Source organism: Urocitellus parryii, chromosome 5, assembly GCF_045843805.1.
Source record: "Urocitellus parryii isolate mUroPar1 chromosome 5, mUroPar1.hap1, whole genome shotgun sequence".
Classification (NCBI taxonomy): domain Eukaryota; kingdom Metazoa; phylum Chordata; class Mammalia; order Rodentia; family Sciuridae; genus Urocitellus; species Urocitellus parryii.
In genome coordinates this window covers 117,787,786-117,801,429 of record NC_135535.1, presented here as the reverse complement: position 1 = coordinate 117,801,429, position 13,644 = coordinate 117,787,786, and the positions used below count along the sequence as shown (strand labels likewise).

Sequence of the window (13,644 nt, the reverse complement as noted above, 5' to 3'; positions counted from 1 at the left end):
GCTGAGCCTGCATGGCACCTGAAGGCAATCCACATCTCTGTTCCTCCTACAGGTTCAGTTTTCAGGAGTACATCAAGATTGACCAGCCAGAGAAGGAGGGGCCCAAGCATCCAGGTACAGAGTGACCGCTGAGGCTTCTGGGTCAGGCTGGGAGGGGCAAGCATGGTAGGGGTTCAGATCATGCAGCCCTGCCCCTGAGGATCTTAAAAACTCAAGTCACAGCCAGGCATAGAGGTGCACTCCGGTAATCTCAGTGATTCGGGAGACTGAGACAGGAGGATCCTAAGTTCAAGGCCAGCCTTAGCAATTCAGCAAAGCTCAAAATAAAAAGGGCTGGAGGTATTGCTCAGCGATAAAGTGCACCTGGGTTCAGTCTCTAGTACTGCAAAAAAAAAGAAGAAGAAGAAGAAGAAAAAATCCAAATTGCATTGACCCCTCCCCTCCCCCAAGGGAATAGAGAACAACATTCTCAACTTTTCCATATCAAGGTACATGTGAAGAATGACACCGTTTTTAACAGCGTGCTAGGGTTAGCTGGCAGAGATTTAGAGCCCTAGAGATTACTTGGATTACTGGAGGGGAAAACGATCCTTGGCCTACCATTTGGGAAGTTTTGCTAAGGAGAGGCCCTTTCTTCTTTTTTTTGGTGGGTGGAGGTACCAGGGATTGAACTCAGGAGCACTCGACCACTGAGCCACATCCCGGGCCCTATTTTATATTTTATTTAGAGACAGGGTCTCACTGAGTTGCTTCGCTTTTACTGAAGCTGGCTTTAAATTCGTGGTTTTCCTGCCTCATCCTCCCCAGCCGCTGGGGATTACAGACATGCATGGCCTTTCTTCTTGAGGGAGTATGGCATGTCTGAGACCATTTATTGGGTCCTAAAAGGGGTCAGACACCTGCTGTGCACTTTATATACTTTATTAGTGTACTTTTGTTTTTGTGGTGCTGAGGATTGATCCTAGGTTCTCACACGTGTTAGGCAAGTGCTCTATCACTGGGCTACATCCCCAACCCTACTTTATGCATTTATATCACTCAGTCTTCATAATCACCCTCTGAGAGGTGGATTTTTGGAGCCTTAATGCAGATAAAGAAGCTGGGGTTAATTGAAGTTGAAAAACTTTCCCAAGGTCTCACAATTCATTGGCAGAGCCTGGATCCCATCCCCATCTGGAGCCCCTTGGTGTCTCACACGCATCCTCAGCAGCAGCCTTCTCTGTCTTCTTGGGAAAAGGTTGAAAACTCTGATGAGGAATGGTTATTATTAACAGGTTTTGAGGAGGACCTTCTAGAAGAATCCCAGTATGAAGAAGTGGCAGAGGAGACCCCTGCCTCCCAGGACCAGGAGACCAGGATACGAGAGGGAAAACAAATGGTTGCCTCTGTCCCCGGCCAGGAGGTCACTGACTACCGCCTCCGAAGCCTGCGGAAGCTCCTGGCTCAGCCTCGGGGGGCCCCGCCGGCTCCCATTTCCAAGCATAACTCCACTGGTCCCTTCCCAGTGAGGGCCAGTGACATCCCAGTCCTGTCACCAGCGAGGAGGAAGAGAAAACCTACCCCTGAACCCAGCCGAGATTCACCTCATTCTGACAAACGGGCCCCTGGGAACCTGCCTCGAATTAAGAGCCCCAGGCCCACTGGTGACCGACCCCAGAAAACTCTAGAGCAGTCCCAGTGGCTGAACCAAGTGGAATCCTACATTGCAGAGCAGAGAAGGGGTGACAGGATGGAGCCTCTGGCCCCAAAATGGGGTTGGCATGGAGAGGAGGAAGTGGTGGCGGCTGCAGGCCAGGAAGGACAAGCGGAGGGAGAGGAAGAGGGGGAAGAAGAAGAGGAAGAGGATATGAGTGAGGTGTTCGAATATGTCCCTGTGTTTGACCCAGTAGTAAACTGGGACCAGACCTTCAGTGCCCGGAATCTCGACTTCCAAGCCTTGAGGACGGATTGGATTGACCTGAACTGTAACACATCTGGCAATCTGCTGCTTCCAGAGCAGGAGGCCCTGGAGGTCACACGGGTCTTCTTGAAGAAGCTCAACCAGAGGAGCCGGGGGTAAGGTAAAGGGCTTTCCTGGGGCCAAGGGGTGGGGTGCTGCTGGCTGACCAGGAGGGCAGGGACCTGAGTGCTGGTAGCAAGCGCCCCTGCTGCAAGAGAGTGGAATTTCCCTCCCAACCCAGGCTCCTAAGAAGGACAAGTGCCTAGGGCCCCTGCCCCTGCAATGATCGGCACCAGTCAGTCCTTTGTTCCAGTCAGGCAGGTTCTAAAATACCTGGGTATCTGACCCAGGCCCCCAGAGAAGGCTTGGTAGATAGGGTACCCTCCCTCAGAGAGAGACAGAGACAAACAGGAAGAACAGAGGCTAAAAGTACAAATTAAGACCTCAGGGCTAAACCAAGCATGTTGGTATATACCTGTAAATCCAGTGGCTGCTGAGGCAGGAGGGTCTCAAGTTCCAGATCAGCCTTAGCAAGTCGGCAAAGCCCTAAGTAACTTAGCGAGACTCTGTCTCAAATTTAAAAATTAAATAAAAATATGTTAGGGCTCAGTCATGAGGCATGTCTAGGGATGGATATATGTATATATATATTTGTAAATAGATCTTTTATTTTATCTATCTATTTATTTATTTATATGCAGTGCTGAGGATCGAACCCAGGGCCTCGCACATGCCAGACAAGTGCTCTACCCCTGGCCACAACTTCAGCCCCTGGAGTTCTATTTTAAGACAGAATTTCATTTAAGTTGTCCAAGCTGGCCTTGAACTTGTGATTGGCCCTGCTGTAGCCTCCCAAGTAGCTGGGATTACAGACTTCTGCCACCAAACCTGGCCAATTCATTGGTTTTAAAAGTATATTCACAATATTATGTAATTTTCACCACTAATTCCAGAACATTTTTATTACCTTTATTACCTTTTTTTATAGCCAAGTGCTGTGGTACATCCTATAACCCCAGGAGCTGAGGAGGGTGAGGTAGGAGGATTGCTTGAGTCCAGGACTGGAGGCCAGCCTCGGCAACATAGGAAGAACACTTTTCTAATTAAAAGAAGGAAGGGATTTAAAAGAAACTCTGCATCTGTTTGTGGTTTCTTCTCATTCCTCCCTCCTCCCAGTCCCTGGCAACCACTAATGCACTTTTTATCGCTATAGAATTGCCTATTCTGGACATGTCATATAAATGGAATTATATAATATGTGTCCTTTTGCATCTGTCTTCTTTCACTTAGCAAAATATTCTCAAGGGTCATCCATGTTATAGAACATGTCAGTTACCTCATTCCTCTGTCCTGGTGAATGATATTTCATTGTATTAGATATACCACATTTTGTTTATCCATTCATCAGTTGATAGACATTTGGATTGTTTCTACTTTTTGGTTATTACAGATACATTGCTGCAGTGAATATTCATGTATCAAATTTTGTGTGAACATGTTTCATTCCTCTTGGGTATTTGTACACCTAGGAGTAGAATCTCTAGGTCACGTGGTAACTCTGTGTTTAACATTTTGAGGAATTGCTAAGCTGTTCTCCAAATCAGCCACATCAGCAGCATGTGAGAGTTCCAGTTTCTCTACATCCTCATCTGCACTTGTTATTTTCCATTTTATTTTGTTTTAAATAACCATCTAATGGGAACAAAATGGAATCTCGTTGTGATTTAGGAGTCCTCTCCCAATAATCCACAATGTTTAATATTGTAGAGGTTGGAGGTGGTTGAGTGCTTGCTTAACATGCATGAAGTTAAACACAGCTCAATAAATAAATAAACAAACTTTACTGTAAAATATAAATGCTGAATGCTCCAATTCACACATGGATTTGTCATAAATTTTACTTAGCCCAGATAATTTATATGAATAAATTAAATGTGTAATAAGTTATTGATGTTTTTTTTCCTTAAATGTAATTATAAATTATTGAGTTCTTCACCAGTCATGTAATTATTAGTAATTATTAGTTTTCTTTTTCTTTTTTTCTTTTTTTTTTTTTTTTTTTGAGATGGGTCTCACTATGTTGCTCAGGCTAGTCTTGAACTTGTGGACTCAAGTGGAAGACAGGCAACACTACTAGGACGCAGGGCTTTGTGCATGTCAAACATGTGCTTTATCACTGAGCTACATCCCCAGCCTTTTTTTTTTTTTTCTTAGTTGTAGAAGAACACAATACCTTTATTTCATTTGTTTATTTTTATATGGTGCTAGGGATTGAACCCAGTGCTTCATGCATGCTAAGCAAGCACTCTACCACTGAGCCACAACCTGGCACCCCGACCTTTTTGTTGTTGTTGTTGTTGTTGATGATGCTGGGGATTGAACTCTCCGCCTGGAGCATGCTAAGCAAGCACTCTATCACTGAGCTACTCCACGAGCCCTGCCAGCCATATTTTTTATTTGAATTGATGCTCAGTAACTATGCATAATTATGGGATAGTGTGACAGTTCAATACAAGTATACAGTGTATAATGATTAGAGAAATTGGCATATATCTCTCCTTCCACATTTATCATTTCTTTGTGTTAGGAGCATTTAAAATCCTCTCTACTAGCAAGTTTGAAATAATTAATTAATTTTTTCTACTATATTTATCCTACTGTGCTATAGAACATTACAAGTCATTCCTTCTATCCACTGAACCCCAGTACTCATTAACCATCCTTCTCCATCCCTACTTTTTCCCCCATCCCCTTCCCAGGCTCTGGTAATCACTGTTCCATTCTCTACTTCTGTGAGATCAATTTTTAGCTTCCACACATAAGTAAGAAAATGCAGTATTTGTCCTTCTGTGCCTGACTTATTTTACTTAACATAGGTCCTCCATTTCCATCCATGTTGCTGCAAATGATAGAATTTTATTCTCTGTATGGTTGAATAATATAATTTTGTATATATTCAACATTTTCCCATTCATCTGAAGATTAGCATTTTGGTTGATTTGATATCTTGGCTGGTTGAATAGTGCTTCAATAAACATGTGAATGTAGTTGTCTCTTCGGCATACTGATTTCAGTTCCTTTGGATGTATGCACAGTAGAGGGATTACTGGATCCTATTGTAGTTCTAGTTAGAGTTTTTGAGAAATCTCCTACTGTTTTCTTTAGCGGTTGTACTAATTTACATTCCCAAGACTCTGTGAGAGTTCCCCTTTCTCTACATCCTGGACAGCTTGTTGTTGTTGTTATATTATGACTTTTTGACAGTAGACATTCTTGTATTTAATATTTTGTTTTAGTTGTAGTTGGACACAGTATCTTTATTTTATTTTTATGTGGTGCTGAGGATCGAGCCCAGTGCCTTGCATGTGCTAGGCCAGTGCTCTACCGCTGAGCCATAACCCCAGCCCTGACGGTAGGCTAAAATGATATCTCATTGTTGTTTATTTGCATTTCCATGATGATTAGTGATGTTGAACATTTTTTTTATATACTTATTGTCCTTTTATATATCCTCTTTTAGGAAATCCCTATTCAGGTGTGATGCATGCATATAATCCTAGTGACTCAGGAGGCTACAGCAGGAGGATCTCAAGTTTGAGCCCAGCCTTGGCAACTTAGCAAGGCCCTGTCTCAAAATAAAATAGCCAGTGGTGGGGCTCTTACCTTGCATGTTCAAGGTCCTGTGTTCAATTTCTAGAACTGCAAAGAGAGAGAGGGCAGGGTGTGGAGAGCAGGGAGGGAGAGAAATGTTTATTCAGGTCATCTTTGCATTTTTAAATCATATTATTGAGGTGTTTTTTTTTTTTTTTTTTTTTTTTGCTGTTGAGTTGTTTTGTGTTTCTTATGTATTCTGGATGTTAAACTTTCATTGATGAACAAGTTGCAAATATTTTCTCCCTTTCTGTAGGTTGTTTCTTCACTCATTGTGTTTGTTTTTTTTTGCAATGCTGGGGTTCAAACCCAGGGCCTCACACATGCTAGACTGATGCTTTTCCACTGAGCTACACCCCCATCCCAGAAACTTTTCTCTGACATTTCATCTCCTGTGCTGTCAATGGATTCTGTTATTATAGCATCATGATTTGTTTGGGGCATTTTCTTCCCTTGTTTTTTCATGTTGTTCATGTGTCTTCCTCCTAGGTATTACAGTTTCTACACTATAATTTTGTAATGTCTCTGCAGGTTACCAATACCTCACCTCTGGTGTAACCAGGCCTGTGGGGACCTTGGTGATGGTCTTCCCCATCCTGGCTGTTGTCTCTAGATAGAAACAGGCCAGAACAGCCACGTATTGGTAGATGGGGGGACCGCAGTACCATCGTTCTCCTCCTCTGGGAGTGGGGCCGCATTGGTCTACTCTGCCTCCTCCACTCCTTGGGCAGGGGTTCGGCTCCCAGAAGCTTTTTAGTCTGATGTAATCCCATTTGTCAATTTGTGCTTATGGGGTCATATCTAAAAAATATTTGCCCAGATGAATGTCCTAAAGCTTACTCCTGTTTTCATAGTTTCAGGTCTTAAGTCTGATTCATTTTTGAGTTGATTTTTTTTGTATGTGGTGAGAAATAGGAGTTTTGTTTTATTTTTCTGCATGTGCACATCCTGTTTTCCCAGCACCCTTTATTTCAACAGACTGTCCTTTAGATAATTTGTGTTCTTGCTGCTTTTGATTGGCTGCAAATACCTGGATTTATTTCTGGGTTTTCTATTATGTTTCATGGGTCTGTGTGTCTGTTTTTATGCCAATACCATGCTGTTTGTGATTTTGATTTGCATTTCTCTAGTGACTAATGATGTTGAGCCAACCAGTCAACATATCTTATCAGAATGTTAATTTGAACAAGGAATTTTTATTAACTAGAGTCAATTTATCAAGGAACCTCATCACGGTGACCCCTCATATTCGCCTTGGATACTTAGAATGTTTAAGCTATAAAGGACCTTAGAGATGATCACAGCTCAGTAGGTATGTGTTTAAAGATGGAGGCACTGAGCCCTGGAGAGGTTGTGCAACTAACTTCCCTTGGTCCCTTAGCTTATGGAAAAGCTAGAATAAAACCCAGGGTCTCCTGATAACTGATCTCATGGGCTTCTACCACACATGCTCCCTTCACAGTGCAGGGAGGATTACTCATGTCTCCCACCTTTTCTGCCACAGGAGGTACCAGCTGCAGCGCATCGTGAATGTGGAGAAGCGTCAGGATCAGTTACGTGGCGGTCGCTACCTCTTGGAGCTTGAACTACTAGAACAAGGCCAGCGCCTGGTGCGGCTCTCCGAGTACGTGTCCACACGAGGCTGGCAAGGTATTGATCCAGCTGGTGGGGAGGAGACGGAGGCCCGGAATCTGCAGGGCCTGGTCTGGAGCCCACACAGACGTCGGAGACATGTCCTGAATGTCCGGGATCCAGAGCCCAAGCTTTGCTGGCCCCAGGGTTTCTCATGGAATCACCGAGCTGTGGTCCACTTTGTCGTGCCTGGTAAGCCCCAGGAGGGTGGGGATCCTAATGATAATTATGAGCACCCAGACCTGTTTTCTCTGATTCAATCTCCCAAGAGTTTGTTGAAGAAGACACTTTATAATTAAGGAAATGGAGCCTCCCACACACAAAAAGGAATGAGCTTAAGGTTACATGACTGGTAAATTAACTAAGAATAGGTGCTGACTTGTAGGCCAGTGATCTTTCTTTCACACTAGGTTTCAGAACTGGATGTGATTATGAACTGAGATTGTTGACTAAATAAGATAAGGAGGATACTGTACACAATGGCTTTATTATTATTTATTTATTTCAGTGCTGGTGTTCAAACCCAGGGCCTCAAGCATGCTTAGCAATCACTCCACAACTGAGCCATATTCCCAGGCCTAGAGTGGTTTTTACTGATTTATTTGTTTCTTTTTGGTTCTGGGATTGAACCCAGGGACACCCTACCACTCTGAGCCACATCCCCAGCCCTTTTTATTTTGAAACAGGATCTTGCTAAGTTGCCAAGAGCCTTGCTAAATTGCTGAGGTGGGCTTTAAACTTGCAGTCCTCCTTCCTGCCTTAGCCTACCAAGTGACACGGATGACAGGCGTGCACCACTGTGCCAGGTCCCACATGGTTTTGGTAATGAGAAGGGAAAACTTATAACAGGCAGGAGAATTACAGTATTGCAGGAAAGGATTGAAGGGTAGTAATATAGACAGAAAAGAGGTCTGATGGTTTGCTAGGAGAGAGCTGATGATGAGCCCTAGCCCCAGGCCTTCTCTCAGGGGCCTTCTCTCAGGTTGTTCATGGAGCTGGATAGAGAGGCCAGGTTACTTGTCAGCACTCCCTCTCTTTGGTTCTCTGCTCTTGCTAAATGATTTCCTATAGCCACATTGTTCCCTAAGCAAAGGTCTAGTGGGGACTCCAGACTCACATTGGAGCTTACAGTGGAGATGATCGTCTTTCACTTACCTGTTTCTTTCTTCCTGCCTGGCCCACCGGGGCAGTGAAGAACCAAGCACGCTGGGTGCAGCAGTTCATCAGAGACATGGAGAACCTGTTCCAAGTCACCAATGACCCACACTTCAACATCATCATCACTGACTATAGCAGTGAGGACATGGATATCGAGACAGCTCTGAAGAGATCCAAGCTGCGGAGGTGAGGAGGACCCCTGACCAGGCCACAGCCTGGGCTGGCTCCTTCCTGAAGTCCTAGGCTTTATTCAGTCCAGTGCAGAGCCAGAAGTCCCACCCAGTCACCAGCTTTTCCCCAAGGACTTACCTGCTGATATGAACCCCATCCCAGGAACACTCCATCTCTTCTGTGCTAAAGAAGAGCTTTCCTCTTCCTCCAGGGGACCGCTGCAGATGAGTCCTAATCCTCAGCCCCTGTTTTCTCCTCTTCCTACAGCTACCAGTATATGAAGCTCAGTGGAAACTTTGAACGCTCAGCTGGACTTCAGGCTGGCATAGATATGGTGAAGGTAATCAGTCTGTAGGGGGCTTAGGAGATGTGATTAGAGACTGGTTAAGAGGTAGAGAGGCATTTGAGATGTGTCAGCTCCTGAAAAGGGAAGGGTATGGGGACACATTGGTATTAGTCCCACAGTCATATTTTGTTACTACAACAAAATACCTGAGAGAATCAACTTAAAAAGAAAGACAGGTTTGTTTTATCTCATTGTTTCAGAGCTTTCAGTTCATAGTCACTTGGCCCCATTGCCTTTTGTCCAGGGTTGATGCAAAACATCATTGTGGAATGAAGGACGTTCCTCACTTATTGGTGGCCAGAAAACAAAAGAGAGATACAAAGGGACCAGAGTCCCAATACCTCCTTTAAGGGCACTAGCTCCCCCCACACAGGCCCACCTCCTAAACATTCCACTGGCTTCCTAGAGTGCTACAGATGGGCCACCAAACCTTCAGCTCATGCATCTTTGAGGGACACTTATCCAAAGCGTAGCCAGGAGCATTTTCCCTGCTATGCTGCAGGCCCAGGCCAAGTGTGGGACTAAGCAAATGACAATGGAGCATTTGTCCAGAGTCCTCAGAGCCCACAAAAATTGGGGGGAGTCAGAATTCACTGTTGGATGGTAAGAACTCTGTTCTGATGCTCAGTGGTGTGGAAACCCGCCCAGTGGTTAGTTCTGTGCAAGTTTGTTAGTCATTCTAATGGAGAAGAGCCTGGGGATTCTCCTAGAGAGTGGCCTCCCACCAGCCCTCTGCTGACCCTGCACCCTCCCCCTACTTTTTTTTTCTTCCATGGTCATGCAGCTCTTGGTTAAAAGGGCTGCCAGTGGGAGGCAGGTGGCCCCAGTCATGCACAAGCCTGTACTCTGGCTCTGCAGCCTGATCCCCAATGCAACGCACAGGCACAGCTGACCCTGCCCTTTCTGTCCCCAGGACCCACACAGCATCATCTTCCTCTGCGACCTCCATATCCACTTCCCTGCTGGAGTCATCGATACCATCCGGAAGCACTGTGTGGAGGGGAAGATGGCCTTTGCCCCGATGGTGATGAGGCTGCATTGCGGAGCCACCCCACAGTGGCCTGAGGGTGAGCCCTGCTCTGAGCTAGGGAAGAGGAAAAACCTTTGTGGCCTTGGTTCTCAACCTCAGAGCTGGAAACAGTCATATTTGTGAACATCGTCATCCTCTTTTCCTGCCCTGCCCCCCCCCACCATTACCTTTGCGCCTCCGGACAATCCAGAGAGAAGTGCCCCGAGCTGTGCTGACAGCCACAGCCAGAGATGCAGCAGTGAACATTTCCCACCCATCTTCCCCTTCATTCATTTGCCAAACATTTATTAGAAATTTAATGTGTGTTGTGTGCTGTGCCCCTGTGAGGATATGAAGGTGGGAAGAGGAAAATGCAGTAAACTGACCTGCAGCTGTGTGTTGTGTGGCTGCTGTTGTCAGATCCTGTCACCAGCCTGTGGTCAGTGCTATATTTGGTGGACCCTAACCTTGGTTAGAGGGCTTCTGCCCAAACAGGCAAGGGACCTGTTCAGCTAAAACAGCATTCAGCTTTAGTCACCCCCACCCTCCCTCTTTCAGAAAAGCCTCTAAGAGCACAGCCCAGAAGCCTTTTGCATTTCTTCCTTTTGACCGTGGCTCATCTCACCCGGAGCTTCTTGTCTGTCCACAGGCTACTGGGAGGTAAATGGATTTGGGCTGCTTGGCATCTACAAGTCAGACCTAGACAAAATCGGGGGCATGAACACTAAGGAGTTCCGAGACCGCTGGGGTGGAGAAGACTGGGAGCTGCTGGACAGGTGATTCGGGAAAGGAGGGCGTCCAAGACATCTGCTGGAATTGCATTCCATACTGTGCTCTAAGGAAGGAACAGAGCTGGATCACCCAGCTGGGCCCCTTGGCTGCCGATTTCCCCATGAACAAGTAAAAGGCACGGGTTCTGAGGAAGCTCTCAGGTGACTGCCTCACACACACTCTGTAAGCTAGCAGAGAGGAATGATACTCCTGCCGTCTGTGTCACAAGGCTGCTGTGACAATTAAACTGCTCAGTAAACTGTCAGAGGAAAAGCAAAAACAGTTGATCTGTAAAAGTTCAAGTGGTGATGTTCCCAGCACCAGGTGAGGCGCTCTGGCGAATATAACTGCCTCGTCCCTAAACTGGGTAGATCTCCCCACCACAGCTGCCAGAGGCTGTGTGGAAATAGATAAGGGAGACACAGGCCAAGGGTCAGGAAAGACTTTGGGGTTCACAAAAGAAGCATTGAAGGACAACAAGATATCCAGGAGGTTGTGGGATTTGGGGAGTTAGTGGGGGAGGAGATTTAGAGAAGAGGTAATAGCCTCAGAGAAGAAGGGGAACATAGGAGAACACAGTACAGGCTGTAGGCGTGGTAGGAGGGCTGGGAGCGAGTGTTTTAGCAGGGAGCCAGATTGTGCAGTGAGAACTGGGGATGTGGCTCTGGGGTGTGTACCTGGCACACATGAGGCTGATGAGGCTATGGGTTCAAGCTTTGGAACCGAAAAAAAAAAAATGTGCAGTGACATCAAGTTTAGGGGAGGAAGGAACATAGGGACAGTGAGGAAGTTGCTGCCTATAATTGCATGATATTCCTCTTTTAAGAAGTTTGCTACCAAGAGAAAGGGAAGGAAAGAGGTACCTTGAGAGTTGAGCTTAAGAGGAAGGAGCAAAGGAGAAAGAGGGGGAGGAAAGGGTTTAGTTACTGGAAGGGTGACTGGAGGAGGAGGAGGACAGGGCAAAGTCAGGAGCACCTGGGGCAGGGGACCTTGACAGAGGCATGCACTTCTTCCTGAGAGATGGGACAAGATGCAGCCCCCAGTCACTGAGCACCTGTACTTGGCAGGTGACTCACACGTTCCTTTGTTTCTCTCTCCCCAAACCCCTGTGTGGTAGGTGTAATTTTCTCCGTTTTTCAAAGGAGAAAACTGAGTCATGAGGAGTAGGTAATAACTTGCCCCAGATCTTTCCCATTTAAGTGTCAGAAGCTTAAAAACTAGGCCTGTGTATGATTTCCCCCAAGATGGAAGGTGACAATGCCAAGAGAACTGAAAGTGAAAAGGGGGATGTTGAGGGGTGTTATGTCAGATAACTCAGATCTCAGAAAACTAGATCAAAGTTGATCTCAAAAGTTGGGAAGCCCAGTATAGTGGTTACTATCACCCTTGATCTTTGTGCTGTGCTTTGTGTGTTTGTGTGTTTTTTTGTGTGTGTGTGTGGGGGGGCTTCTTGTTCTTGTTTTGGGGGCGTTTCTTTTTTTTTTTTTTCCCCTTTGCAGTGCTAGGGATAGAACTCAGGACCTCACACTTGCTAAGCAAGCATTGTACCACTGAGCTACCTCCCCAGCTGTTGTTATTTTACATTGAGACAGGATCTGCCTAAGTTATCAGGGCTAGCCTTAAATTTGGGATTCTCCTGCCTCAGTCTCCACAGTCTCTGAGGTCATAGGTGTGTGCCACTGTGCACCCAGCTGGGCTTTGTGCTTTGACACAGATGTCTGTCATGATTCTTAACTTGCCTGCTTCCTGTAAGGCCCAAAGAGAATGAATCTGTTTCCAATTCCAGCTACTTGCAGCTCTGTCAGAAGTGCAGGCCTCCTTGTGAAAGGGTCACCCAATGGGCTATGCAAATAGAAAAGGAACAGGGAGGGCTGGAGATGCAAGGGGCCCGGGGTTCCATCACCAGCACTGAAAGAGAGAGAGAGAGAGAGAGAGAGAGAGAGAGAGAGAGAGAGAGAACAGAGGCAGGGCCTGTAGATAGAATCTCCAACTCTAGCCCTTTGACTCTCTCAGATACTACCATTGAGTGCCCTGTGAGCTGAACTGCTGTTACTAGGCATCAGGAACTGTGTTTTACATCCATCATATCTACTTATGTGTATTATATTATGTATAATATGTGTGTATATGTGTATGTATGTTGGAAGTAGTGGTGAAGACTAGAGATGATGGATGCAAATAGCACATATATTTATAAAATTGTTATCCTCTTTCTAAAGATAGCAAACAGGTTCTGACAGGTGACGTGACTTGCCCAGACACGTTGCTGGGATTCTAACACCAGCAGCTGGGCTTCAAAGCCCGCACTCTTTCCACTACACCCAACTTCCTCCGTTCCACGGGAGGTGACCAGGGGAAGGAGGAACAGGGTCTGACGCAGATGTGAGAGGCTCAGTTCCTCAGGGGCCCGAGCTGCTTCCCAGTTGCTGTGTGTGCTTCCGTGGGCTCATCCTGCCCCTCCCTCTTTCAGGATCCTCCAAGCAGGCCTGGAAGTGGAGCGTCTTTCCCTCAGGAATTTCTTCCATCATTTCCATTCCAAGCGAGGCATGTGGAACCGACGCCAAATGAAGATGCCGTAGTCCCTGGAGCCACATGCAGCTCCTTGACTTGCTGTTGTTCCCCAGCGCCCCTGCTCGCTGCTGGAGAAGGGGAGGGCAGGGGGGCAGAAGCGATGGCTAGGCCCCGAGAGGCCTCAGAGCCAATTCCCCTTTCCACCGGGAGCTGTCCCCTCATGCAGAGACAGGTGCCAAGACTCCTCTGCCACTCACTCAATCAACAGAGAGAGAACGGCTCCTGAGACGGGGCAGCCAGGTCAAGGAAGGATAGACCTGCTTGAGCAATACTGTTGTTATCCATGAAGGTGCATTCCAGTCACCCCCCCCCCATGCTCCTCTTGGGAGTATTGGCCATTGAAACTGGAAACTTCTGCTGGACATATTTTAATGGGGGGTTTATTTTTTTAACCAG

At 46.3% G+C, this 13,644-nt stretch overlaps 1 protein-coding gene and 1 non-coding gene across 2 annotated transcripts in view; one reads left to right on the top strand and one right to left on the bottom strand.

Moving 5' to 3' along the window:
- Positions 1-13,431, top strand: part of B4galnt3 (beta-1,4-N-acetyl-galactosaminyltransferase 3) — a 105,724-nt gene extending 92,293 nt beyond the window's left edge. Inside the window, exons 13-20 of the mRNA XM_026410981.2 lie at positions 53-114; positions 1,275-2,055; positions 7,095-7,414; positions 8,413-8,566; positions 8,819-8,891; positions 9,811-9,964; positions 10,556-10,682; positions 13,148-13,431. Coding sequence (XP_026266766.2) covers positions 53-114; positions 1,275-2,055; positions 7,095-7,414; positions 8,413-8,566; positions 8,819-8,891; positions 9,811-9,964; positions 10,556-10,682; positions 13,148-13,256 — 1,780 coding nt within the window. The 3' untranslated portion in view covers positions 13,257-13,431. The remainder of the gene's footprint in view (positions 1-52; positions 115-1,274; positions 2,056-7,094; positions 7,415-8,412; positions 8,567-8,818; positions 8,892-9,810; positions 9,965-10,555; positions 10,683-13,147) is intronic.
- LOC113198306 (small nucleolar RNA SNORA76) lies at positions 9,674-9,786 on the bottom strand. The gene has a single exon (XR_003302826.1). It is a non-coding gene; the product is annotated as a small nucleolar RNA SNORA76 (small nucleolar RNA).
- Positions 13,432-13,644: the final 213 nt, after the last annotated feature.